Source organism: Culex quinquefasciatus, chromosome 3 (genome assembly GCF_015732765.1).
Source record: "Culex quinquefasciatus strain JHB chromosome 3, VPISU_Cqui_1.0_pri_paternal, whole genome shotgun sequence".
In the NCBI taxonomy this organism is placed as follows: Eukaryota; Metazoa; Arthropoda; class Insecta; order Diptera; family Culicidae; genus Culex; species Culex quinquefasciatus.
In genome coordinates this window covers 188,973,277-188,998,810 of record NC_051863.1, presented here as the reverse complement: position 1 = coordinate 188,998,810, position 25,534 = coordinate 188,973,277, and the positions used below count along the sequence as shown (strand labels likewise).

Genomic DNA, 25,534 nt, shown 5'->3' with positions numbered 1-25,534 from the left:
AATAGGTCAATTTAAGAGCGAGTCCACGAACAAGGCATACCCCTTTGTATGGGACGTCGCTAGGACCCCACCAATCTTCCTGAAATTTTCAGGGGTTGTTTGTACATATAAAACTAGCATCTGGCCAAAATATGAGCACTCTAGCTCAACTGGAAGTGGGGCAAATCGGGACACAAAGTTTGAAGGTTCAAAAACGTCAAAAATCTTAAAAAGGCAACGTCTCAAAATTCAAAATTCATCTGAAAGGGCTTAAAAAATGCAACAAAATGCAGGATAGAGCATCCCAATTGGTTAATTCTAAAGGGAGTTATTGGCATTTTAGTGAAAAAATAGCATAACATTCAAACTCAAATAAAAAAGTGTTCCATCCAGATATCAACTCGGTTCGAACTGCAGCTTGTAGGGGACATCTGGGACTACCATCTGAGACTGAGAACGCTTTGGGTAAGGCAGTTTAACATATTAAATAGACACTTTTACTTTTAGTGATTTTTTTGTTGTAAATTTTTGCTCGAGGGACCCCTTAGATCCAATTTTCTGGTGATAATTTTATCATATTCGTGTTCCTGAGACAATTTCACAGTAGAAATATGCATAAAAATGTTTATTTTGATCCATTTTAACCCTTTAAAAAATAAAAGTTAAAAAAAATTAAAAAGCAGCTTTTTTCTGGTGTCATTTACTATCCTTGGAAACGAGCTTGATTTTCAATAAATGTGAATCGAACATTTTTTTTTAACTTTTATTTTTTAAAGAGTTAAAATGGATCAAAATAAACATTTTTATGCATGTTTCTTCTGTGAAATTGTCTCAGAAACACGAATATGATAAAATTATCACCAGAAAATTGGATCTAAGGGGTCCCTCGAGCAAAAATTTACAACCAAAAAAATCACTAAAAGTAAAAGTATCTATTTAATATGTTAAACTGCCTTACCCAAAGCGTTCTCAGTCTCAGATGGTAGTCCCAGATGTCCCCTACAAGCTGCAGGTCGAACCGAGTTGATATCTGGATGGAACACTTTTTTATTTGAGTTTGAATGTTATGCTATTTTTTCACTAAAATGCCAATAACTCCCTTTAGAATTAACCAATTGGGATGCTCTATCCTGCATTTTGTTGCATTTTTTAAGCCCTTTCAGATGAATTTTGAATTTTGAGACGTTGCCTTTTTAAGATTTTTGACGTTTTTGAACCTTCAAACTTTGTGTCCCGATTTGCCCCACTTCCCGTTGAGCTAGAGTGTTCATATTTTGGCCAGATGCTAGTTTTATATGTACAAACAACCCCTTGAAATTTCAGGAAAATTGGTGAGGTCGATGCGAGATGGGTATGCTTTGCACGTGGACTCGCTCTTAATCAAAGCAGAGCAGAGCAGAGTTTCTAAACCGGTAGAGCAATTTTACCATTCATGGAAAAACCTTAATTTTATCTAAAAATAGTTTTTTTTAACTTAGCTCAATTTGGCAGCACTCCATTGTCTGGTTTGTAATAGTTTTGCAGTCTTCGACAAAGACGAAAGTTATGTATTGAATCAGCCTACCAGTTCGTCCATCCTGGAGGACTTCCTCGAGAGGGGTCACAAGTTGAGCGATGGGTCTATTTCCAGCAAAGTGGAAATGATAAAACGTGCGTGGGTGGTGAAGCCTTCGGCTACAGGAAGAGGGTTATTAATTGACCACAATGGGACGGTCTGGGGTAGTTGAAAATATGCTCTTATTTTGAGTCAAATGTCGTTGAAAAATGATGGTTGTTTATTTCTGTTATTGCTTAAATTCAATATTGGCATCACCCAAAACACACTTTGTACCGTCTGTACAACGGTTCCGGCCTTTGCGACCATGGCACCGCTCTCCGATGGGACGGGTCCGATTGCCCAAACTTTTCCCATTCGCAGCAATATCCCTTTCCCGGGAGCTTTGAAAGCCAGCTAAATCACAGGTCCTAATTAACGCTGGGGAACATAATCAAAGGCCCCGACGACCTTTCCCGATAACACCTGAGCTCGTCGTTCGGTTTGTCCCCCCCGTTAAACAAACACAGGGGCAGAGACAGGAAAAGGCTTACCTCGAAGATCAGTCTAAAGTCGGCCTGCTCGACGCGCAGCAGCTCGCAGGTCGTTTTGGTCACCACCGTGCTGTCCCGGGGCAGGTCGTGCAGGATGGACTCTCCGAAGGTGGCCCCCACGCCCAGGTTACATAGCGTCACCGAGAGCTGGGGAAAAGGGAGAGAGAAGAAATGAGTTTGGTTAGTAATGTTGTACGTGATGTTCTACAAAAAAAACAATTTCTTGGGATTGCGTGAGTGTGCAAGTGCGGTGCCCGCGTTCCGACCGGCGTGCCGAATAAAACCGTGAAAAACCGTGGTTTTCCGGCACATCGCGGCGTGTTGTTTTCGTCGATCTACTCCGGAACCTGCCGCGAATCGGCGACCTATGAAGTCCGCGCCTGACGACCGCGATATCGTCAAATTTTGGTGAAATTTTTGTTCGACCTCACGGTTCAGTTCGGGCCAAACAAAAGACAATAAAGTGCTCCCCGCGTGGCCAGTACACATCGTCGTCATCGTCATCGTCCGTCCACACACAATAGTGTGTAGTTGTGTCGTCGTCGTCATCGAAGATCTGTGTGCTGGACTACCTACTTGGAAGAGTGGATGACAATTCGAAGAGTGCACAGTGGGTCGGATCGAAGCAAAAGCGCGACAAAATAAAAGCATCGGAAAGTTTTTGGAAATTCTGGGAAAAAATCTAAAGTGTAAAGTGAAGTGATTTTTGCACCGCGGCGCACGCATAACCCCCTCCTCCATTACCGTTTTGGGCGTCTGTACTCCACGTTAGGGGCGGCCCAAAACAATTGGGGTTTCGACTCCTTCTACCCGTGAGCGGCTGTTCCCAGGTTAGGGGCGGCTCCTACAGAGGCGAGCAACCCCCCTTCGAGCGTCTGTTCCCCAGGTTAGGGGCGGCTCAAGGAAATCGGTGTCCTGCTCCATCGTCGAGGTAAGCGTCTGTTCTCCAGGTTAGGGGCGGCTTACAGCAGATAGAGTTAGGACCCCCTCGAGCGTCTGTTCCCCAGGTTAGGGGCGGCTCGGAACAGCGTCTGTTCCCCAGGTTAGGGGCGGCTGACTAACAGTCCCAGTGCCAGGGTGGGACTCTAAACAGTCCTGGTACGACGGTCCTCCGGCGAGACAGGGGGTTGGTGATGGCTACACGCACCCGCCGTAAAAACCAAGTGCAGAGAGCTCCAGATGCGAGCCGATCCAATCGCCGACCCGATTTTCGGGGATCCAGGGATTGGAAACTCGGGACGTGGAACTGCAGGTCTCTCAATTTCGATGGGAGCGACCGCATTCTTTCCAACGAATTGCGGGTCCGCGGCCTCGAAGTCGTGGCGCTGCAGGAGGTGTGCTGGAAGGGGAAGGACCACCGTGAGTACGGGGGTTATACCATGTACTGGAGCGGCGGCGATACACACGAGCTGGGGACAGCTTTTATCGTGCTGGGCGAAATGGCGAAGCGCGTGATTGGGTGGTGGCCAGTCAACGACAGAATGTGCCGGTTGAGAATCAAGGGCCGATTCTTCAATCTGAGCATTATCAACGTGCACAGCCCGCACATGGGAAGCGACGCCGATGACAAGGACGCTTTCTACGAGCTTCTTGACCGCGAGTACAGGAAGTGTCCAAAACACGATGCCAAGATTGTCATCGGCGATTTGAACGCTCAAGTTGGCCAGGAGGAGGAGTTTAGACCGGTTATTGGGAGGTTCAGCGCCCACCAGCAGACGAATGAGAACGGCCTACGACTCATCGATTTCGCTACCTCCCGAAACATGGCCATTCGTAGTACTTTCTTCCAGCACACCCCCCTATACAAGTACACCTGGAGATCACCTAATGACACGGAGACGCAAATCGACCATGTTCTCATCGATGGTCGGCACTTCTCGGACATAATCGACGTCAGAACCTACCGTGGCGCGGACATCGACTCGGACCACTACCTGGTGGTGGCAAAGCTGCGCCAACGCCTGTCCGAGGTCAACAAGATCCGGTACCGTCGCCCGCAGCGGTATAATCTGGAGCGACTCAAGGATCCGGAGGTCGCTACCCAGTACGCGCGGGAACTCGATGCTGCGTTGCCTGACGAGGGCGAGCTCGCCGAAGCCCCTCTGGAGGGCTGCTGGAGCCACATGGAAGCAGCCATCAACGCAGCGGCATCGAGCGCCATCGGGTACGTGGACCGAGTTCGACGGAACGGCTGGTTCGACGAGGAATGTCAGGCGATTTGGGACGAGAAGAAAGCAGCGCGGGACAAGTGGCTGCTGCACAACACCCGTGGGAACAAGGAGTCGTATAAACAGTTGCGAAGACAGCAAACCCATCTCTTTCGGGACAAGAAGCGCCGCCTGGAAGAGTTGGAGTGCCAGGACATGGAACAGCTGTATCGCTCCAACGAAACGCGTAAGTTCTACAAGAAACTTAGCCAATCCCGGACTGGCTTCATGCCGCGGGCCGAAATGTGCCGGGATAAGGACGGAGGCATCTTGACGGACGAGCGTGAGGTGATCGAAAGGTGGAAGCAGCACTTCGACGAGCACCTGAACGGCCCAGAGGCGGAGTACCAAGGCGACCGGGAAACGACGTCAGCGGTATGGTGGACGGCGAGGACGAGCCAGCACCCACGATGAGGGAGGTTAAGGATGCCATCAAGAAGCTGAAGAACAACAAAGCAGCGGGTAAGGATGGTATCGGTGCTGAACTCATCAAGATGGGCCCGGACAAGCTGGCGGCCTGTCTACACCGGCTGATAGTCAAGGTCTGGGACACAGAACAGCTACCGGAGGAGTGGAAAGAGGGAGTAATATGCCCGATCTACAAGAAGGGGACAAGTTGGAATGTGAGAACTATCGAGCCATCACTATTCTCAACGCGGCCTACAAAGTGCTGTCTCAGATCATCTTCTGTCGTCTGTCGGAGCGAGCAAAGGATTTCGGGACGTACCAAGCCGGTTTCGTGGAGGGGAAATCGACGACGGACCAAATCTTTTTGCTGCGCCAAATCCTCCAAAAATGTCGCGAGTACCAGATCCCGACGCACCACCTGTTCATCGATTTCAAAGCCGCGTACGACTCGGTCGATCGCGAAGAGCTATGGAAGATCATGTACGAGAACGGCTTTCCCGGGAAGCTGATCAGACTGGTGAAATCGACGATGGACGGGGCACGGTGCAGCGTGAAGATTTCGGGAGCGATGTCCGACCCGATCGAATCGCGCAAGGGACTGCGACAAGGCGACGGTATCTCCGGCCTCTGTTTCAACATTGGGCTTGAAGGTGTTATGAGGCGGGCGGGCTTCAACATGCGGGGCACGATCATCAACCGGTCCAACCAGTTCATCTGCTACGCCGACGACATGGACATTGTCGGCAGAACGTTCGAGGATGTGGCCAGGCGGTACACCGAATTGAAGCGGGAAGCGGATAAGGTTGGATTGAAAGTGAATGTTGCGAAGACGAAGTATCTGCTGGCAGGAGGAACCGAGTCCCTTAGGACTCGCATAGGACCGAGCGTGACGATCGACGGCGACGAGTTCGAGGTTGTGGAGGAGTTTGTGTACCTCGGATCGTTGGTGACGTCGGACAACAACTGCAGCAGAGAAATTCGGAGGCGCATCATCACCGGTAGTCGTGCCTACTATGGACTCCACAAGACCCTACGGTCTGGTCATCTTTCCCGGCGTACAAAGTGCACCATGTACGAAACGCTGATAAGACCCGTCGTCCTCTACGGGCACGAGACGTGGACGATGCTCGAGGAGGACCTGCAAGCGCTTGAAGTTTTTGAACGGCGAGTGCTTAGGACGATCTTTGGCGGCGTGCGTGTGAACACTGTATGGAGGAGAAGGATGAACCACGAGCTGGCGCAACTCTACGGCAAGCCAAGTATTCGGAAGGTCGCCAAGGCTGGCCGAATCCGGTGGGCCGGACACGTCGCAAGAATGCCGGACGCGCTGGATGCGCGCCAACCGAACCAGACTATCAATCCGGTGAAGTTGGTGTTTAATTCGGAGCCGGTTGGAACGCGGCGGAGGGGGGCGCAACGTGCGAGGTGGTTAGACCAAGTGGAGGAAGATCTGAGAAGTGTGGGAGTTCCGAGTCGGAATTGGAGAGTAGCAGCCCAAGACCGGGTTCAGTGGCAGAGCATCTGGAGACAGCTCATGACCCGGAGGTTGTACGAGCAGTAAAAGTAAGTAAAGTAAGTGGGATTGGGAGTGAAACAAAATTGAGTTGAACTTTTCAGCACTTGTTTCGAAAAGTAACACTTTTCAACATTTTTTCGATTTAAACGATTTATTGACAAAATACATGAAAATTTGACATAAAATTTCACTCAGTGTGTGTTTTTTGGAATTGCAAAAAATGTTGTATGGAATTGCAAAAAATGTTGTATGGAACTTGATTTTTTCAGCACTCTTCGTATTTATCCAACTCGGTGAACCTCGTTGGATAAATGTACGACTCGTGCTGAAAAAATCCTCTTTTGCAACTTGTTGCATAAACTACTATTACAATTCCGTCGTGAAACTACTTACTTTTTCTGTCATTCTTGAACGACGAAATAGCCTACTTTTCTGTACCAAAAATAACAGAATCGAATAGCAACACTTTTCAAAATAAATGCTGAAAAGTTCTACTTTTCAGCACTCAAATGGCACCTGTTTCGAAAAGTAATACTTTTCAACATTTTTTTTTGATTCAAACGATTTATTGACAAAATACATGAAAATTTGACATAAAATTTCACTCAGTGTGTGTTTTTTGGAATTGCAAAAAATGTTGTATGGAACTCGTTTCAAAACTTGATTTTTTCAGCACTCTTCGTATTTATCCAACTCGGTGAACCTCGTTGGATAAATGTACGACTCGTGCTGAAAAAACCCTCTTTTTGCAACTTGTTGCATAAACTACTATTTAAAGAGTAAATAAGAAAGAATGGTAAACATATACCAAAAAAAACTATAGTATTGTGATGCAGAAAATCAGAAAAAAAAAAACTGAAATTACAAGTAGAAAGATAGATTAAACCGGAGAGATTTTTTGTATTTTCATGAAATTATTTTTATCAGGTCCTTTTCGGTACTGGGACCTGGTTAGCACCAAGTCAGCTTTTGTAATTATATTTTTCTTAAAGCCTAGTAAGTACAGAGGATCTTGTGTGTAAATGTTAGTGGGAGGGGAGCCGATTACCCGCGGCCTACTCGAGGTTAGTAGGAAGGGGATTGATTTAAAAAAAAAAAACCGAAGAGATTCATGAGACAGAAAGTTAGATGATGCTGAAAGCACACGAGACTAGATTACAGATGATGAAAAAAGATGAGACTAGAAGCTAGACTCAACCGAAAACCATTTTACACAGAATTTCAGATAAAAAATCAAATCGAATTATTCGCTCTACAGCATTGCCTTGGCGTTCTCGATTGCGAGATTCCTACTCGAAACTAAGTGTCCGAAGGCTTGACGACCTTTGGATTGTTAGTCCAACTGCCTACCAGCGACTCCACCGAGGCAGGACCCAGGGAGACGACTCCTACACCTGGATTGAGCTAACGACCTAACCCTCTAGGTTAGACCGAGGCCAAAATATACTGCCCCGTCCGACGGAAGGCGCGGTCAGACAAATCTCGTCTCGAAAAAAGCAACCGGGACCTTCTGGGATCGAACCCAGGCTGACTGGGTGAGAAGCAACCACGCTTACCCCTACACCACGGTCCCGGATAGAATTTCAGATAAGGAAAATCCAAATCAGACAGAAAGACAAGGTCCCCTTTCATTTTTGAACATGCGAAAAAAGATGTTTTTTCAATAATTTGCAGCCAGAAACGGTGATGAGATAGAAATTTGGTATCAAATGGACTTTTATGTACTCTGAATTCCGAAAATAACGTATCCTTCATCGAAAAAAAAAAAAACACAATTTAAAAAAAAACTCTACCATTTTCCGTTACTTGACTGTACAAAACTTTTGAACATGAAATTTTAAGGGAAATTTAATGTTCTTTTCGAATCTACATTGACCCAGAAGGTTCATTTTTTTCACTTAGAAAAAAAAATTTCATTTAAAAATTTTATGCTTTTTCTAACTTTGCAAGATTTTTTTTTTAGAGTGTAACAATGTTGTACAAAGTTGTACAGAAGACAATTATTTTTTTTTTTTGATTTATAAACATAAGGGGTTTGCTTACAACCATCACGAGTTATCGCGATTCTACAAAAAAAAAAGTTTTGAAAGAGAGGTGGGGGCAACTTTTCCCGATATCGTGTGAGTTGGTAGAGAATTACTCATAAAGGACAGCAAGCCAAATGAAACAGAAAGTTACAGTATGTAAAAAAAGTATTTACACCCCTTGGGCACTGCACATTTTGTGATGAAACATGTAAAAAATTTAAAGTTTGACAGAATCCTAGTACTACGTTTTGTTCAGAAACTCATGCCAAACATTTTGCTACAAAAAGCTCATGAAAAGATGATTTCTATAAAAAGTTATATAACAAATACTATTACGAAAATAAAAAAGGTGCAAAAAAAGTTTGTACACCTTTCGAAAAATTAACATAAATAATGTTATTTGTTGACAAATCACCATAAATCCAGCCTCCCAACTCCAAATAGGCATCCTTGACTGATTAAAAAAATAATTTGGATTGAATATAAAGTTTACTAACTACTTAGTATCAAAGTTTATATAACTCTGGAAATTCTATCTAAAACTTATCTAAACTTAATTTTGCAAACTTTTAATTCAACTAAATGTCAATATATTACCATAGAATTGCTAAATAAACATTTTGGAGTGGGTATAACACCGTTTTGGGAGTATTTGTATCGATAGAATAGATTCTTCGTTGGAATTTCGTACCAACCCGGAATTACGTCGTCGGAAAATCCGCCGGCATCTGAACCGGTCCACAATTCACAAGTCAACCTATGCGGCATCAAAAAGGTCATAAAATTTCCGATCTTTTGATACCCATACATCCAGGTTTTCTATAAAACCCACGTTTTTAAATACCTAGGCAAAAACGTTGTTATGGTTTCGTTTGAGCAACCTGCCAAAAATGTATGGAATTTTGTAATTTTTGTTCTCGTGGATCAAACTTACTTTTTGCCCAGGTATTTTAAAACGAAGGTTTTAAAGAAAACCTAGATGTATGGGTATCAAAAGATCGGAAATTTTATGCCCTTTCCGATTCCACATAGGTTGAATTGTGAATCGTGGACCGGTTCGGATGCCGGCGGATTTTCCTACGACGTAATTCCGGGTTGGTACGAAATTCCAACGAAAAATCTATTCTATCGATACTAATACCCCCAAAACAGTGTTATTCCCACTCCAAAATGTTTATTTAGCAATTCTATGGTAATATATTGACATTAAGTTGAATTAAAAGTTTGCAAAATTAAGTTTAGATAAGTTTTAGATAGAATTTCCAGAGTTATATAAACTTTTATACTAAGTAGTTAGTAAACTTTATATTCAATCCAAATTATTTTTTTAATCAGTCAAGGATGCCTATTTGGAGTTGGGAGACTGGATTTATGGTGATTTGTCAACAAATAACATTATTTATGTTAATTTTTCGAAAGGTGTACAAACTTTTTTTGCACCTTTTTTATTTTCGAAATAGTATTTGTTATATAACTTTTTATAGAAATCATCTTTTCATGAGCTTTTTGTAGCAAAATGTTTGGCATGAGTTTCTGAACAAAACGTAGTACTAGGATTCTGTCAAACTTTAATTTTTTTACATGTTTCATCACAAAATGTGCATAGTGCCCAAGGGGTGTAAATACTTTTTTTACATACTGTAGATGAGACAAAAATCCAAATGAGACAGAAAGACAGATAAAGACAAAAAGATAGTTGGGATATAAAGATAATTGATTAGGTGAAACAGAAAAAAAGATCAGTCAGAGAGACAGAAAGTGAGATCAGAATAGATGCCAGATGAGACAGAAAGGGCAGATGAGACAAAAAGAAAGTCATGACAGGAAGAAAAACGAAACTGGACGCTAGAAGTTGCAGAAAAACAGATGAGACAGAAGAACAGTCAAGTCAGAAAGATAGCAGTGACAGTCAGGTTAGAAAGGAAGTCAGGTGAGACAGAACGCAAGTGAGTCTCAAATCCAGCATAAAAAGAAGGAATATTGAGGCTGGAAGGCAATTTTTACAAAATGCAGTGATATAAAAAAGAAAAAAAATCTTGATGAGACAGCTATACAGTTCAGATCGGAAGACAGGTGAGACAAGAAGACAGATGAGACAGAAATAAAGATGGGACAGAAGGACAAACGATAAATAAAGACAAAATACAATTTTGCCTCTCGAGTATTCATCAGGGAATGGTGACAGATTTTGTGTCACAAAAAATGTGTAATATTACGTCAAGAATAAGTAAATTTTCGTCAGTTTTGTCGGAATTTTCATCAGGTTCTTTTTTGAACACATTTTTAAAAGTAAAATCACTCAAAAAGAAGTAATATTAGTCCGACAAAATTTTCAACCTTCCAAAATTCAAGTTTTTTTGCTGTGTAAACAGGAATTGAGAAAACAAGCATAAAATGAAACATTAAAAATTTCAAAGGTTATAAGTTGAACTGTCTATTCTAACACTAGAAGTTCAATCAGAGAAAGAGACAAATAACAAAGACATTCCTCATTAGAGCCACCATCAAAATCTCGATTAATCAAATCATCAAGTGCCACTTAACGAGTCAATTATTGCCGTCCAAAAATCAAACACTCCCATTGAGGAAAACGCCCCCCAAAATGTGACCCCTCCTTTCAAGATTTCCTCTTGATAGCGAGCGCAAAGTGCGAGCCGGGCCAAAAAAGCATCCCCGGTCTTTACGGTATGCAAATTTAGGAAATTTGGTGCCCACCCCAAAAGTTCACAGCTTGAAGAGCTTTTCCATTGTGTCGGAGGTGTTTTTTTTTCTTCTTCTTGAGCTCTATGAAAAACGATTCACAGCTGCTCCTCTCCATCAGGCCAAACGTACGTTCCAACCACCAGCCGAAACCCACATAATGAAGTTATCAGATGGAACGGCTCGCTCGGCCTGAGATGAGAGGGGAGGGACCTATTTTCGCCCCAGTGGGACCCTATTTTGGGCGTACCCGATTCGAGATTTTGAAATTGCTCGAAAATTTAAACGAGTTCAACTTGACAAACTTCACCAACAAACTCAACGTGGCGTAGTCTTCTTCGAGTTGTGACTTAAAAAAAAGAGAAAAAGAATATCGCAACAAAGACTAAGGGGATGGTACGTGCCCTCACGCCATCTGATATAAATAGGGAAGCGGAAATAATTATTAAGCGGAAAAGCTTCTTCTGGCTGAGGAGAAGCCGAACGAAGCGCAGAAGCGCCTTTTTGCATGGTTTGTTGTTCTTCTCTGCACAGAGGAAAGCTTCTTGGAAGCTCCCGAACGGGACGATACAGTGCTTAATTTATGCTTCCGCGCTGGTTTCATTATTATTATTTTTTTCTGGCAGGAGCGAAATGAGACTTTGTGTGGTTGGTGAAAATTATTTCCTGTTTAATTTTACAATTACGAAATATTCATTTGGGAAAGGGCAATTATCGAAAAATCAACCAACCGAAGCAAAGCGGATTTGTCGAGGGAAGCTTTCGGGTTTCGGTGGTTTCTCGACAAAATAATTTCCAAAACAGCAAGAGTGCGTAATTCGGTGGTCAACGTTGTGGACTGTTTAGTGGGTTTCATTATTAATGTTCGTCTGGGTGACTTAGTTGAGTTTTGTTTGGCAAACCAAAGCAAGCTGGAACTGATTTTCTGATTCAATCACTTTCGTAGGAAAACCAGGAACTAATTAATATGTTAAAAAAATATTGAATAATTATTAGGTACAGTTCACACTTGGTTATCCAAAGTTCGATTATCCAAGGTTACGCAAGTTTCTATGGAACTTTTCTTATAATCCAGGCCTGCCCAACGTACGGCCCGCGTCCGGATCCGGCCCGTGAAGCCATTTCATCCGGCCACGACGGCATTTCAAAATAGTTCTATCAATGGCCCTTAAGGCTGTTAATGAAATATTCGATAAATAAATTTAGAGTCTAGATTTCAAAAAATTAACTTGAGATCAAACTTGTGTGGGACCAGATTTTTTTTTTTTTTCATAATGTGGGACCAGATTCCGTCTGGGAAATCGTCTGCCGAGGATGACCAGTGTGGATTGACATCCGATCTGGCCGAGCGTCACTCGAGGAAAGAGGACGAGAGCTGGACCTGCTTTGCCAGCTTCACCGGACTGTTCGTGTGGCTGCGTTCATGCGCTGTCAGCGCATGGCTGCGTCGAGCCCAGCGAACGAGGGGCCTATTCGACTACATCTAATGGAGTGCGTTCGCATTCACCGCAACAGGGTGTATCACGCCACACAAAACTTTCACATATTTTCACAAAAATTTAATTGAGAAAATTTAGCTGTTATTTTGTGCTTTAGCATTTTTTTATTTCAAATTAAAACATTCTTTATGTTTGAATTTAGTTTAGAAAAGGAAGCGTAATTAACATCAGGATTCGAATTCCCGGACGCTTCGAAACCCGGACACCTCATCTTGTTTTATCAATTATTTTGATATAATTTCGCATTATAAATGTCATAAATGGGTTATTTGATGCATTCTAACATCAACTTTCATTTAAAGTTTGTTTGAATGCTGTAGTTAATCTCAAAACAATTAAATAAAATTAAATTATAAGATTACCAAAAATGTGAAACATTTCACGTGAAATATTTCATAGGCGTCCGAAGCACCGGGAAGGCAAAGCAGTAATTTATGATTTTTCAAGCAAATTTTTATATAAAATATCGATTGTTTTGATGATAACAGCTTATTTGAGACCTAAAGAATGCCATTCACTAACATTTCAGTCCAAATTTGTGCGATTCATTAGCAAAACCGAATGTCCGGAATTCGAAGCAAAAGTGTCTGGATTTCAAATCAGCTTTTATCAGTGTCCGGAATTCGAAGCACAAGTTATTTTAATATTTTGCATGCATACTCTTAAAGCTGACTGTTAATACTACATCCTCATGATATTTTTTCATTTCCAACTTATTACACGATTTTTGACAGCTATAACAAAAATGATATGTTACTAAGTGTCCAGATTTTGAATCATGACGTTATCAATTTCGTTAAATTGTGAAATAAACCAAAACATACTTGGATTGTTGTACAGAATAATTCTAATATTAAATTTTCCAAAATTTCGAATGTGTTTACTTCAAATTTTAGTTTTTCTGTTCTGAGTCTTTTTAATTAAATTGATTTTTATTTAAAATGAGTAAGAAAATAATGATGTAGTTTCTAGAAAACTTTTTAATAATAAATATTGCCAAGAATAAGCTAAAAAAGCAAAGAATTTATACAGATTACGAAGTCCGCTGCAAATATTTTCAAAACATTGCACTAGGGATGCCACATGGGTTTCTAGAATGCCTGTACATAAAGTCTGTTTATGTTTGTACATTTGTTTAACATTCAAATATATCAATTTACAGTCATGGATATCTATCAGAAATTGCATATTTAAGAATTTGAGGTCTAACGAAATAAGTTTCGGTTGAAATGATCACAAAATATAAAGTCAATGATGTTTCTCAAAAGTCTGTGTACCTCAAAAAATGTCTGGCACAAGCTCAAATGTCAGTGAAACACAGAAAACTTTTTTCGCACGGCACAGCCACGGAAGTTCGCCGTGTGGTTTCCACCACAGTTCGCGCACTTTGTGCTGCTGGGCGTTTTCGCCCAGCTGGTCCATTTCTTAGCATTTCCACAATTGAGTAAAAAAAGCTGCATTCATAAAGTTAAGAAAATTGAAACGTCACGTAAAGACAATGTTGGAAAGGCTTTTTCGGACGGTTATTTATTCCGTTGATTTTTACAAATGATTTCAGAACCGTGACTAAATAATGTAATTGAGCAATTTTTGATAGTTTTGTTGACATTTAGCGCTGATGTTTTTTTATTGATTTGATATTTTTCAGACAAATTTCACATTGAATGTTCGACCCATTTCCAGCCACCTCACCAAACGATCCTTTAATAGGCACAGCGACAAATTGACGTACACAGCAAGAGCAACACGGCATAAAACATAAAACCCACCTCGCGCCAGAGGGCGCCTTGCTTGACTGACACGAGTGCCACACCTTGACGTCTTCCTCCCCATCCCCCTCCTCCTCAATCACATATCAGAAAAAAAGAAGAGACGACAGAGCCAACAAACAACAACAACACCACCCACCACCCCCTTCTTTCGTCAGTCGGCAGTGATCCACACAAAATTCACCTTATCCCGGAGCCTCCTGCTGATGTTGGTTCCTTCCGGTGGCACTTTGCCGTCTTCTTCTCCATCGTTATTCCGCCGGGACACGTCGTACGACCCCCTTTGCTGCCACATTAGGAAAGGCGGCCCAGAAAAGTTCAATCTTCTTCTAGCAGGCGGCGCTTTTGACGATTGTTATTTCGCCGAACAATTCGCCTCACCGACAATAATATCGCATTTCTCTGGTTTCAGCCGACGCTGAATCCGTCAAATTTTTCCTCTGCGTCTGGTTTCAATTCTAAAAATTTTAATTCAATTTTCCCGCCGGATGTCGACTCTCAGTGGGCTAATGTTTTCACAATGAACAATCTTAACAATTGTTTACGTTTCTAAGAATAAAAATATGAATTGTCTTAAATACCAAAAGGCTTGATTTTTAGTCTTCATACTTTGTTGCTTAAGTTCATGCAAAAAGAAGGAAAAAAAATAAGCATAAATCAAGGTGAAAACTATCCCAAACGATTTTTAACAGCCTCTGTCAAATTATTTTGAAATATCAACAAATTTATGAAATGATTTTTTTCTGAATTTGTTGGCTCTTTTTTTGTTTAATGTTACAACAGGAGCTGGTGAATTTTCATCAGGTTCACACTTTTACAAATTATTTAGGTAAATTTACTTTTAAAAGAGGTAATATTCAACCGACCACATTTTTAACCTCCCAAAATTAAACTTTTTTTTGCGTACTAAGTATTCTGAACATTGGTTGGAGAATTATTGATAGTTTTTAAATTACCCTTCATTAATTTTAAGCATGGAAATATAAAAAAATTTAACAAACATAAATCCCATATGCAAAAAATCATTCACAAAAACAGGAACAAACGTTCATTTAACTGAAAACCACGAGAATATCGCTCATGATGAAAATACAAAATGTCAATGAGTTTGTGATTTTTTTTTCAATCTGTGATCCTTAAATATTTCAAAACCCTTTAAGTAAAGAAATGACATTATAATTTATTCTTTATAATCAACAATCAATTGTATTACAATAAAATCCATAAAATATGCATTGGACTAAATTAATTACAAAAAAATAGTTCTTTCAAACAGTTTAAATAATGACATTTAAAAACTATTTTCCAAGTGTTTGTCTCGAGAGCAGTATTTTTTAATCCGGCTGAAACTTCTTTGGTGTTGTCCTTACAAAAATGATATGTGAAAGTTCAAAAATATGTATCTTTGAAGGAATTTTTAGATCGATTTGGTGTCTTCAGCAAAGTTGTAGGTAGGGGAGAGTGGGGAGACTTGATCCCCTTTTTTTGTATCGCACATAACTCTGTCAATTTCTCACAAAACTATAAACTTTTTGCATAAATTGAAAGCTTAAACATTCATCTATGTTTGGCTAATAAGGATTTTTCATCAGATGAACTCTTCGAATCATGCCAAGCGTTTTAAAAAAATATTTTAAACCGGCATTTTAAAAATGTTAGGGGTAACTTGATCCCCCTTTCAACATTTTGAAGAAATCTTAAGCAAAATGTTTCTTATTCATCCAAACTTTTAATTTTCTATAAGTTACAGCAATTTCACATTAAACCTGTACGTTTGTGTTCAAAATCAAACAAGTTTGTTATGTTAAATATTTAAAAACTTAAAATATTATTTTTAGACCAAAATTAAGCATGTTTACAAAATCTGGAAATTTTTGTTTACGAAACTTTTGAAAAATGGTTCAAACTGCAGTAAGTTATGTACAACTATACTAAAGAAAACTATGTATGAAAACCCAGCTCAATTAATTAATCTTGAGGCTGATTCCAGTGACTGTAAAAATGCAGGGATCAAGTCTCCCTAAACGCACTTTTTTAAACAATTGATTGTAAAAATAGTATGACGATAAATTTAACATCAAATGCGTAAGGGTTTTGGAGTTGATAAGTTTATCAAACAATTCATGTATAAAACATATTTTTTTGAATAATTTTTGAGTGTTTTCTATACATATCAATACAAAGAAAAAAAGATCTCTTGGAAGTTTTTTGCAGCTCGTTTTTGAAAAAAATGTGTGTAACTGAATCTAAACATTTTTTAATTTTTTTCTTTCTTTTCTACAATTGACTAACTATTTCGCACAACTTTCTAGAACAAAGCTAATTGTTTTACCCACATGCTGACGAGATACAGGCTTGGGATCAAGTGTCCCCGGGGATCAAGTCTCCCCACTCTCCCCTATGGATATGGACTACACTGAAAAAAAATGATACACTGTTAAAATAAAGTGATCTTTTATTTAACTTTTTATCACTTAAACATGATTTGCAAAAAAAACATTATTTTTATTTTTTAACTTTTTTATAAGTTTTAGGGGGCATAAATTGCCAGCTTTTTAGAAATTTCCAGGTTAGGCAAAAAATCTTTGACCGAGTTATGAATTTTTTAATCAATACTGTTTTTTTTTCAAAAAATCGAAACTTTGGTCGCAAAAATTTTTCAACTTCATTTTTCGATTTATAATCAAATTTGCAATCAAAAAGTGTTTTAGTGAAATTTTGATAAAGTGCACCGTTATCAATTAAAAGCCTTAACTTTTTTGAAAATAGTCGTTGTTTTTATTTTTTTTAAATCAGTGCACATGTTTGCCCACTTTTGAAAAAAATATTTTTGAAGAGCTGAGAAAATTCTCTATATTTTGCTTATTTTAACTTAGTTGATACGACCCATAGTTGCTGAGATATTGCCATGCAAGTGTTTAAAAACAGGAAAATTGACAAATCACCGTTTCTAGTGTCGATATTTCAGCAACCAGTGGTCCGATTTACAATGCTAAAATATGAAACATTCGTGAAACTTTCCGATCTTTTCGAAAAATATTTTCAAAATTTTTAAACTAAGACTATTATTTTAAAAGGGAATAATATTGAATGTTTGGCCCTTTTGAAATGTTAGTCTTGATTCGAAAATTTTGAAAAGATCGGAAAATTTCACAAATGTTTCATATTTTGACATTGTGAATTAGTTGCTGAGATGTCGACGTTAGAAAATGGGGGGTTGTTTGGGTGAGGTTTAGAAAACATCACTTTTTTCTGCTTTTTAAACCTTTGCTTGGTAATATCTCAGCAACTTAAGGTCGGATCAACAATGTTCAAAAAAGAAAAATATAGAGAATTTTCTCAGCCTTTAAATTTTGTTTTTCGAAGGTCGGCATACATGTTTACTAGTTTAAAAAAATGTAAAATTGCGACTATTTTCAAAAAAGTTACATAAAATTGGCTATAACTTGAAAACGGTGAACTTTATGAAAATTTCACTGAAGTACTTTTTGATTGAAAATTTGATTTTGCATCGAAAATGAAGTTGAAAAATTTGCGAACACTATTTCGATTTATTGAAAAAATAGTGTTGATTCGAAAATTCATAACTCAGTCAAAGATTTTTTGCACAACCTGGAAATTTCTGAAAAGTTGGCATTTCATGTCCTCCAAAACATGTAAAAAAATAGTGTTTTTTGCATATCAAGTTCTAGTAACAAAAAGTTAAATGAAAGATCATCAATTTTTTTACCTTGTATCATTTTTTTTCAGTGTAGTCCTTATTCATACCTACAACTTTGCCGAAGATACCAAATCTATCAAAAAATTCCTTCAAAAGATACAGATTTTTGAATTTTCATACATCATTTTTGTATGGACAGCTGCCAAATTTGTATGGAAAATTACATGGACAAACTAATGATGCAAAATGGCTTCTTTGGGCATACCGAAGGCACCAAAAAAGTTTCAGCCGGATTAAAAAATATAAAAAAAATCGAATGACCAATCTGAGAGAATTGCTCTCGAAAAGATTTTTTTTCAATTTTCCATTTTGGCAAATAATTTTTGCAGGGTTTTTTTCCTTCATAAAATATTTTCTTATTGCAAAAATCTGAACATTTTCCAAAAAAAATACACCCAAAGATGCCTATAACATGAGCACGGTGCGCTTTATCAAAACATGTGTGGTATTATTTCTAAAAAAAATATTTTTGTTTTCGTAATTTTTCAAGCATTCATAACTCATGCACCATATTTTGCACCATTCTTAACTGTAGTGACACAGGTGTCTAAAATATTTCAAAACAATAGAAATAAAAAAAAATAGATTTAAGTATAAGTAAGCATACACATTTCAAGAGGTAGGTTTATTTACATAAACAATTTTGATAGCACGCAATTGAAAACAAAGGAAAAATGTTACGGAAACAAAAAACAAAACAAAAAAATCTGAAACGTACCCAGCGTGACTCGTATTCAAATTCAAAATTGGCCAGATTCCATGAGATTGCGACCTTCCCACCCTCCCCACCCAAACAGCCGTCCAGGTGAGGGACAAAATCTGAACAATATGTTTTTATTATATTTTATGCGAGAGAAGTACTTCCATTATTATTTGCAAACCTCTTGTTGCCGTTTGCAGAGTGGGAGGGAGGGTGGCTGGGATGCCTTAAGTGAAATTTTGTCGTTATTTCAGAAGCAGGCAATCTGCTCAACAAAATGGCAGTTTTTTTTTGTTCTTTGTTGTAGATTCTTTTGACGCGAATTGGATCCAGGAAAAATGTTATTAACAAAAAGCTTCCCCTCCTGTTCCCTCTTCGGGCCAGGTGATTCTCGTCTGGACAAAAGCCACTAGAGGCAGGTTCGAAGATCGAAAGCCAAAAAAGCATAGAAGACGTCTAGTGCCAATCTTGGCAACAATTCAAGTGGCATTTTCACCAAATAATATATAAAAAAAAAGAACATCAGCTAAGAATATCCTCCCGAAATCCCATTTGGCAGCAAGTGGCCTCGAAAAAAACGGGAAGAAGTTGGCTCGACATCGGCAGCTCACTTGTTCCAACGGATGTTTTCTGCTGCTCCCAGTAAGGAACATGCTGAGGAACGTGCCTGGAGAGTTTGGCGTGGGAAAAAAAATGGAGGAAAAACTTTCTCGACAGCGCGATCGATGTATGGTTGTGTGGATGTAGAACAAGTATGTAGACATCATGGGGGAAAACGAAATTCAACAAGTTATTCCTCACGGCAAACAGGAGCCGGGGTGTTGAGCTATTGAACCATAAACTGATCGGAGAGCTGGGGGGAGCCTGAAAGTCAGCTGCTGTGTCGAAAATAACTGGAAATTCATATCCTGTCACATTTGAGGAAAACTTTCTGGCACACCAGCAGCACAGTTGTTGGTTGCAGCTGGTAAGTCGTTCCTGGAAGCAGTAAAAGATTGTTGGGCGATGCGAAATTGTTGTTTGAATTGACTTTCGGAAAAGCGAAAGCAATGGAATTCTCTGACCTGTCAATTTTAATTTTTGAATATAGAACAATGATAGTTTCTGTGTGGAGTGATACACCCTATTGCGATGTATGTGAGCGCACTCCATTGAATCGAGTCGAATAGGCCCCTCGTACGATGGGCTTGACGCAGCCATGCACTGACAGCGCTTGGACGCAGCCACACGAACGGTGCGGTGACAGCTGACCAAGCAGGTCCAGCTCCCGTCCTCTTTACTCGTGTGACGCACGGACGGATCGGATGTGAGTCCGCACCGATTCTCCCGGCGGGCGATTTCCCGAGTGGGTTTATAGACTCACACATTGGCGACCGTGACGGAGTTGGAATTTTATTTTCAACTTCTAAGAACCGTCGGGAAATCGCCTGCCGACGTGTTTTTTTTTTGGTGCAGAATTGTTTGTTTGTTTTGGTGCTGGTGATTGGTGAAAAAAAGAGACTTTTCTTTTGAGGAAGTATTGAAGTGAGGAAAGGGACTCAGCAAAGGCGCGAGCGTGTGAGTGCTCGGTGGGTGAGTAAAGTGAAACCGAGTTTGACAGAAAGGAATATAATTGAATCGCGTTGGGCACGGAGGTCAAATGGGCCTGCCGTGGGAAATAGCCTGGAAGGCCGCGATTGGAGGAACATTTTGTCGCGTTGGGCACGGTGGGTCAGATTGGCCCGCCGTGGTAAATAGCCTGGAAGGCCGCGATTGTTACAAGAAAAAATGAATCGCGATGGGCACGGAGGTCAAATGGGCATGCCGTGGGAAATAGCCTGGAAGGCCGCGATTGGAGGAACATTTTGTCGCGTTGGGCACGGTGGGTCAGATTGGCCCGCCGTGGTAAATAGCCTGGAAGGCCGCGATTGTTCCAAGAAAAAATGAATCGCGTTGGGCACGGAGGTCAAATGGGCATGCCGTGGGAAATAGCCTGGAAGGCCGCGATTGGAGGAACATTTTGTCGCGTTGGGCACGGTGGGTCAGATTGGCCTGCCGTGGTAAATAGCCTGGAAGGCCGCGATTGGAGGAACATTTTGTCGCGTTGGGCACGGTGGGTCAGATTGGCCCGCCGTGGTAAATAGCCTGGAAGGCCGCGATTGTTCCAAGGAAAAAAGAGTCGCGTTGGGCACGGAGGTCAGATGGGCCTGCCGTGGAAAATAGCCTGGAAGGCCGCGATTGGAGGAACATTTTGTCGCGTTGGGCACGGTGGGTCAGATTGGCCCGCCGTGGTAAATAGCCTGGAAGGCCGCGATTGTTCCAAGGAAAAAAGAGTCGCGTTGGGCACGGAGGTCAGATGGGCCTGCCGTGGAAAATAGCCTGGAAGGCCGCGATTGGAGGAACATTTTGTCGCGTTGGGCACGGTGGGTCAGATTGGCCCGCCGTGGTAAATAGCCTGGAAGGCCGCGATTGTTCCAAGAAAAATGAATCGCGTTGGGCACGGAGGTCAAATGGGCATGCCGTGGAAATAGCCTGGAAGGCCGCGATTGGAGGAACATTTTGTCGCGTTGGGCACGGTGGGTCAGATTGGCCCGCCGTGGTAAATAGCCTGGAAGGCCGCGATTGGAGGAACATTTTGTCGCGTTGGGCACGGTGGGTCAGATTGGCCCGCCGTGGTAAATAGCCTGGAAGGCCGCGATTGTTCCAAGGAAAAAAGAGTCGCGTTGGGCACGGAGGTCAGATGGGCTTGCCGTGGGAAATAGCCTGGAAGGCCGCGATTGGAGGAACATTTTGTCGCGTTGGGCACGGTGGGTCAGATTGGCCCGCCGTGGTAAATAGCCTGGAAGGCCGCGATTGTTCCAAGAAAAAAAGAGTCGCGTTGGGCACGGAGGTCAGATGGGCCTGCCGGGGAAAATAGCCTGGAAGGCCGCGATTGGAGGAACATTTTGTCGCGTTGGGCACGGTGGGTCAGATTGGCCCGCCGTGGTAAATAGCCTGGAAGGCCGCGATTGTTCCAAGGAAAAAAGAGTCGCGTTGGGCACGGAGGTCAAATGGGCCTGCCGTGGGAAATAGCCTGGAAGGCCGCGATTGGAGGAACATTTTGTCGCGTTGGGCACGGTGGGTCAGATTGGCCCGCCGTGGTAAATAGCCTGGAAGGCCGCGATTGTTCCAAGAAAAAATGAATCGCGATGGGCACGGAGGTCAGATGGGCCTGCCGTGGAAAATAGCCTGGAAGGCCGCGATTGGTGGAACGTTTTGTCGCGTTGGGCACGGTGGGTCAGATTGGCCCGCCGTGGTAAATAGCCTGGAAGGTCGCGTTTGGTCCAATGAAAACATGGCTTCAAATGCTGTGATTTGCGTTACTGAAATCGCTAGATGTATGGTAGGTCAGTCTGTCTAGCAGTAGTTTAGAAAATAGTGGTTCAGACTGACTCTCTGTGGTTGAAAAGTTTGAAACGGGCAAAAGGCCAGAGGTGTAGGTGTAGGTTATTGAGATTGCTTTGGGAAATAATTAAAATATAGTCACGAATGCTCTCGTAGTGAATTTTGTGACAAAGCTGTGAACAGATGATGATGCATAATAATTTGTTTAAGGTAAATTTAAGTTAATAAAAAAAGATGCAAGAAATATTGAAAAGTTTTAAGAATTTTAGGAATTTCTGTATGTAGTGCTGTGTTTGCCAGAATGTAGGTCATTAAAGAGAGTGGAAAATAACACTTGAATCATTTGGTAGTGTAATGTAAGCAACTCCAAAACTTAATAACGATAAAGTAGGTTATATGCCAGAATGGTTTACAGAAACCAAGATAGAAAAAGAGAGATAGAGATAGATAGAAAGAGAGATAGATAGAAATAGAGATAGATAGAAAGATAGATAGATAGGAATAGAGATAGATAGAAAGAGAGATATATAGATATATATATAGATAGATAGAGAGAGAGAGATAGAGAGAGAGATAGAGAGAGAGATAGAGATAGAGAGAGAGAGATAGACAGAAAATCACGAAAATAACAATTATTACTTAGAAAAAGAAAATTAGCTAGTTTCAAATGGTGATTTAGTCAAGGCTGCAGTTTAGTTCGATGCATTAAGTGATATGGTTGTTAGACATTCTAACGTATCCTTTTTTTTCTTTCATCAATGTTGGCAATGGATCCGAGGATTTGGTTTTTTGGTTTTAATGAAAACTTTTGTAGATTGCATAGGAATGCCGTTATGTAGTCGTGGCATTTATTTCATAGTTCAATTGTTTCAACAATATTTTTTTATGGAGAAGAGGAGAGATGTGTGGAGTGATACACCCTATTGCGATGTATGTGAGCGCACTCCATTGAATCGAGTCGAATAGGCCCCTCGTACGATGGGCTTGACGCAGCCATGCACTGACAGCGCTTGGACGCAGCCACACGAACGGTGTGGTGACAGCTGACCAAGCAGGTCCAGCTCCCGTCCTCTTTACTCGTGTGACGCACGGACGGATCGGATGTGAGTCCGCACCGATTCTCCCGGCGGGCGATTTCCCGAGTGGGTTTATAGACTCACACAGTTTCTGTGAGTCATTACTAATGCATCATTTTACTTCTGATATTTTCGAAACCTTTTTCTTTTATTCGGATCAAACTTTTCCCATTTTGCATCTAAATCTTGAATATGCGGTTTTCTTATCTATGTGATACCTTCACTCAGCAACGTTGAATGTTATTATAAGAACTTTGCAGAAAAAAGGTTCACGTAATAAGAACCTGTTTTTTATTACTTTTAAATTACAAAAAATCAAATCGAAAATATTGTCCAAAAAATTAAAATATAATTTAAGATGCAAATTCAAATCTTCAATCGATTTTTCCAGTTGCAAGCCATTTAAAAATAATTCATGAATAAAAGATCCCTCAAATATATTTTTTTTTAAGTACTGAACTGGGTGTTGAATAGTGGTTCGCCAAACGGCCTCAATTTTGAACTGTCAAAGTGGAACCAATTAACTGTTTGCCAAAAGTAGAAAGTATTGTTATCGATCATTAAAAAATGTGTTTTTTTTTTGCTGGAATGAAAAATTTGTGGCTTTTGAGAAACTGAAGTTGAACTCAAGAATTTTTATGAAAGTTGAAGACGAAATCTTATTTTTTTCATAATTATGAATGAAAATTGTTTATGGAGTCGATGTGGTTGTAACCAACTAGAAGCTGTCTTAACTGTTTGATTCCGGTTGAAATCCTACTGGTTAAGTGTAAATCTTCTCAGTTTGTTGGATCAGCTTTGCTAGAATTAGCGGTGTTTTCGCTGGGCCAGGAAGAGCTGCATTCCCAAATCAGCCAGGGAATTTATCTGCGACATCGCAGAATGACACTCTCGCCGCAGGACTTCGTCACCCATAAAAAAGCATCTTCTAACCGATCGAAATTTGAAAACACACACAATTTTCCAGCAGAAAATGTCAAAAACTCGACAAAATAAAACACATACATACATGATTATCAAACAGCTCATTTACCAGTAAGAAGTAAGTCATGCTTGTGCTTGAACAGCCTCCTCCTTTTAGATGTAAACAAAGTGGGATCATTCGAAAATCACGTTACGCATTCTTTCTATTCATCACCCAGGTACTGAGTAATGTTTCCAATATTTTTTAAACGTTGATGGCCAGACTGCTTCGTTGCTGGTATGCAGCGTATTTTAAATCAATTCAATTTTTGTTTATTTGTTGTGCTTATCGGTTTACTTGTGTGGTGTTTAGAAATACAGTTTTTCATAGTAAAAAAGTTGCTCAAAATGACCTCTAAACACGAGAAAAATAAAAAAAATCGAAAAAATTGGGCAGTAGAGGGTTAAAAATGCTATAGAAACATTTTTTCAAAGTTTTTGTCCCTCGACCAGGGATGCCACTTGGTTTTTTTAAAATGTCTGTAAAAAAGTCTGTGTATGTCTGTGCATTTGTCTAAAATTCAAATATATCAATTCACGGTCATTGAAATCCATCAAAAATTGCATTTTTATGTATTTGAAGTCTAACGAAATAAGTTTCGACAAAAAAGATTACAAAATATTAATTTAATGAAGTTTTTTAAAAGTCTGTGCACCTCAAAAAATGTCTGACACAAGCTCAAAAGTCTGTGAAACACAGACAAATCTGTGTATCTGGCATCCCTGCCCTCGACTCTCTTTGAAGGTAAGTAAGGGTCAAACTAAGTTTGAAAATATATTTGGAACGGCATTTTGTCTAACACATAAAGAAGAAAAATAACACATTTATTGCTTTTTAAGCTGATTCTTTTTTATTTGGGTAAAATTGCACAAAAAAAGGATATTACTTAACTATCAAATTTTCAACCATTCAAAATTAAACTGTTTTTACCGAGCATAACTTTAATTACAAGATTCTTTTCCCTAAGCGCTTCAAGAAAGTTTTATTTTTCAAATATAAATTTGATAAGTTGGTTTTTTATGTTTTGAAAATCCCGATTTTTAACTTACTTTTTCAAAAGGTCCTATGTACATAGGAAATTCTTGGGTTAAATAAAAGTGCTATAATTTTGATATCCATAATAAAAAACGTTACTTAATCCACCTTTAGGTTATTGGTGCCTACCTCGCATATTTTTATCAAAATATCTGAGATCCGGCCTCAAAAAAAGTTTATTGAAAGCACTCAAGAACTTATAACTTTTGATAGGGTTGTCAGATCTTCAATCTTTTGGGCATGTTGGAAAGGTATTTTGATTACCTATCCAACGATGTGTCGCATGATAGATCCGGAAAACTTTTTCATCAAAATATTTAAGATCCGGCCTCAAAAAAGTGTATAAATAACACTTTAGTGCTCATAACTTTTGATTGGGTTGTCAGATCTTCAATCTTTTGAACGCATTGGAAAGGTCTTTAAAATACCTTTCTAACAATATATAGCATGACGAGTTTTCTTTCAAAAACTACCCTTTTTTA

At 40.2% G+C, this 25,534-nt stretch overlaps 1 protein-coding gene across 4 annotated transcripts in view; it reads right to left on the bottom strand.

The window, feature by feature from the left end:
- Positions 1–25,534, bottom strand: part of LOC6051597 (rap guanine nucleotide exchange factor 4) — a 356,238-nt gene that overhangs the window by 128,406 nt on the left and 202,298 nt on the right. For all 4 annotated transcript variants that reach the window (XM_038266004.1, XM_038266005.1, XM_038266006.1 and 1 more), the window contains one exon: positions 2,068–2,214. In XM_038266004.1, coding sequence (XP_038121932.1) covers positions 2,068–2,214 — 147 coding nt within the window. The remainder of the gene's footprint in view (positions 1–2,067; positions 2,215–25,534) is intronic.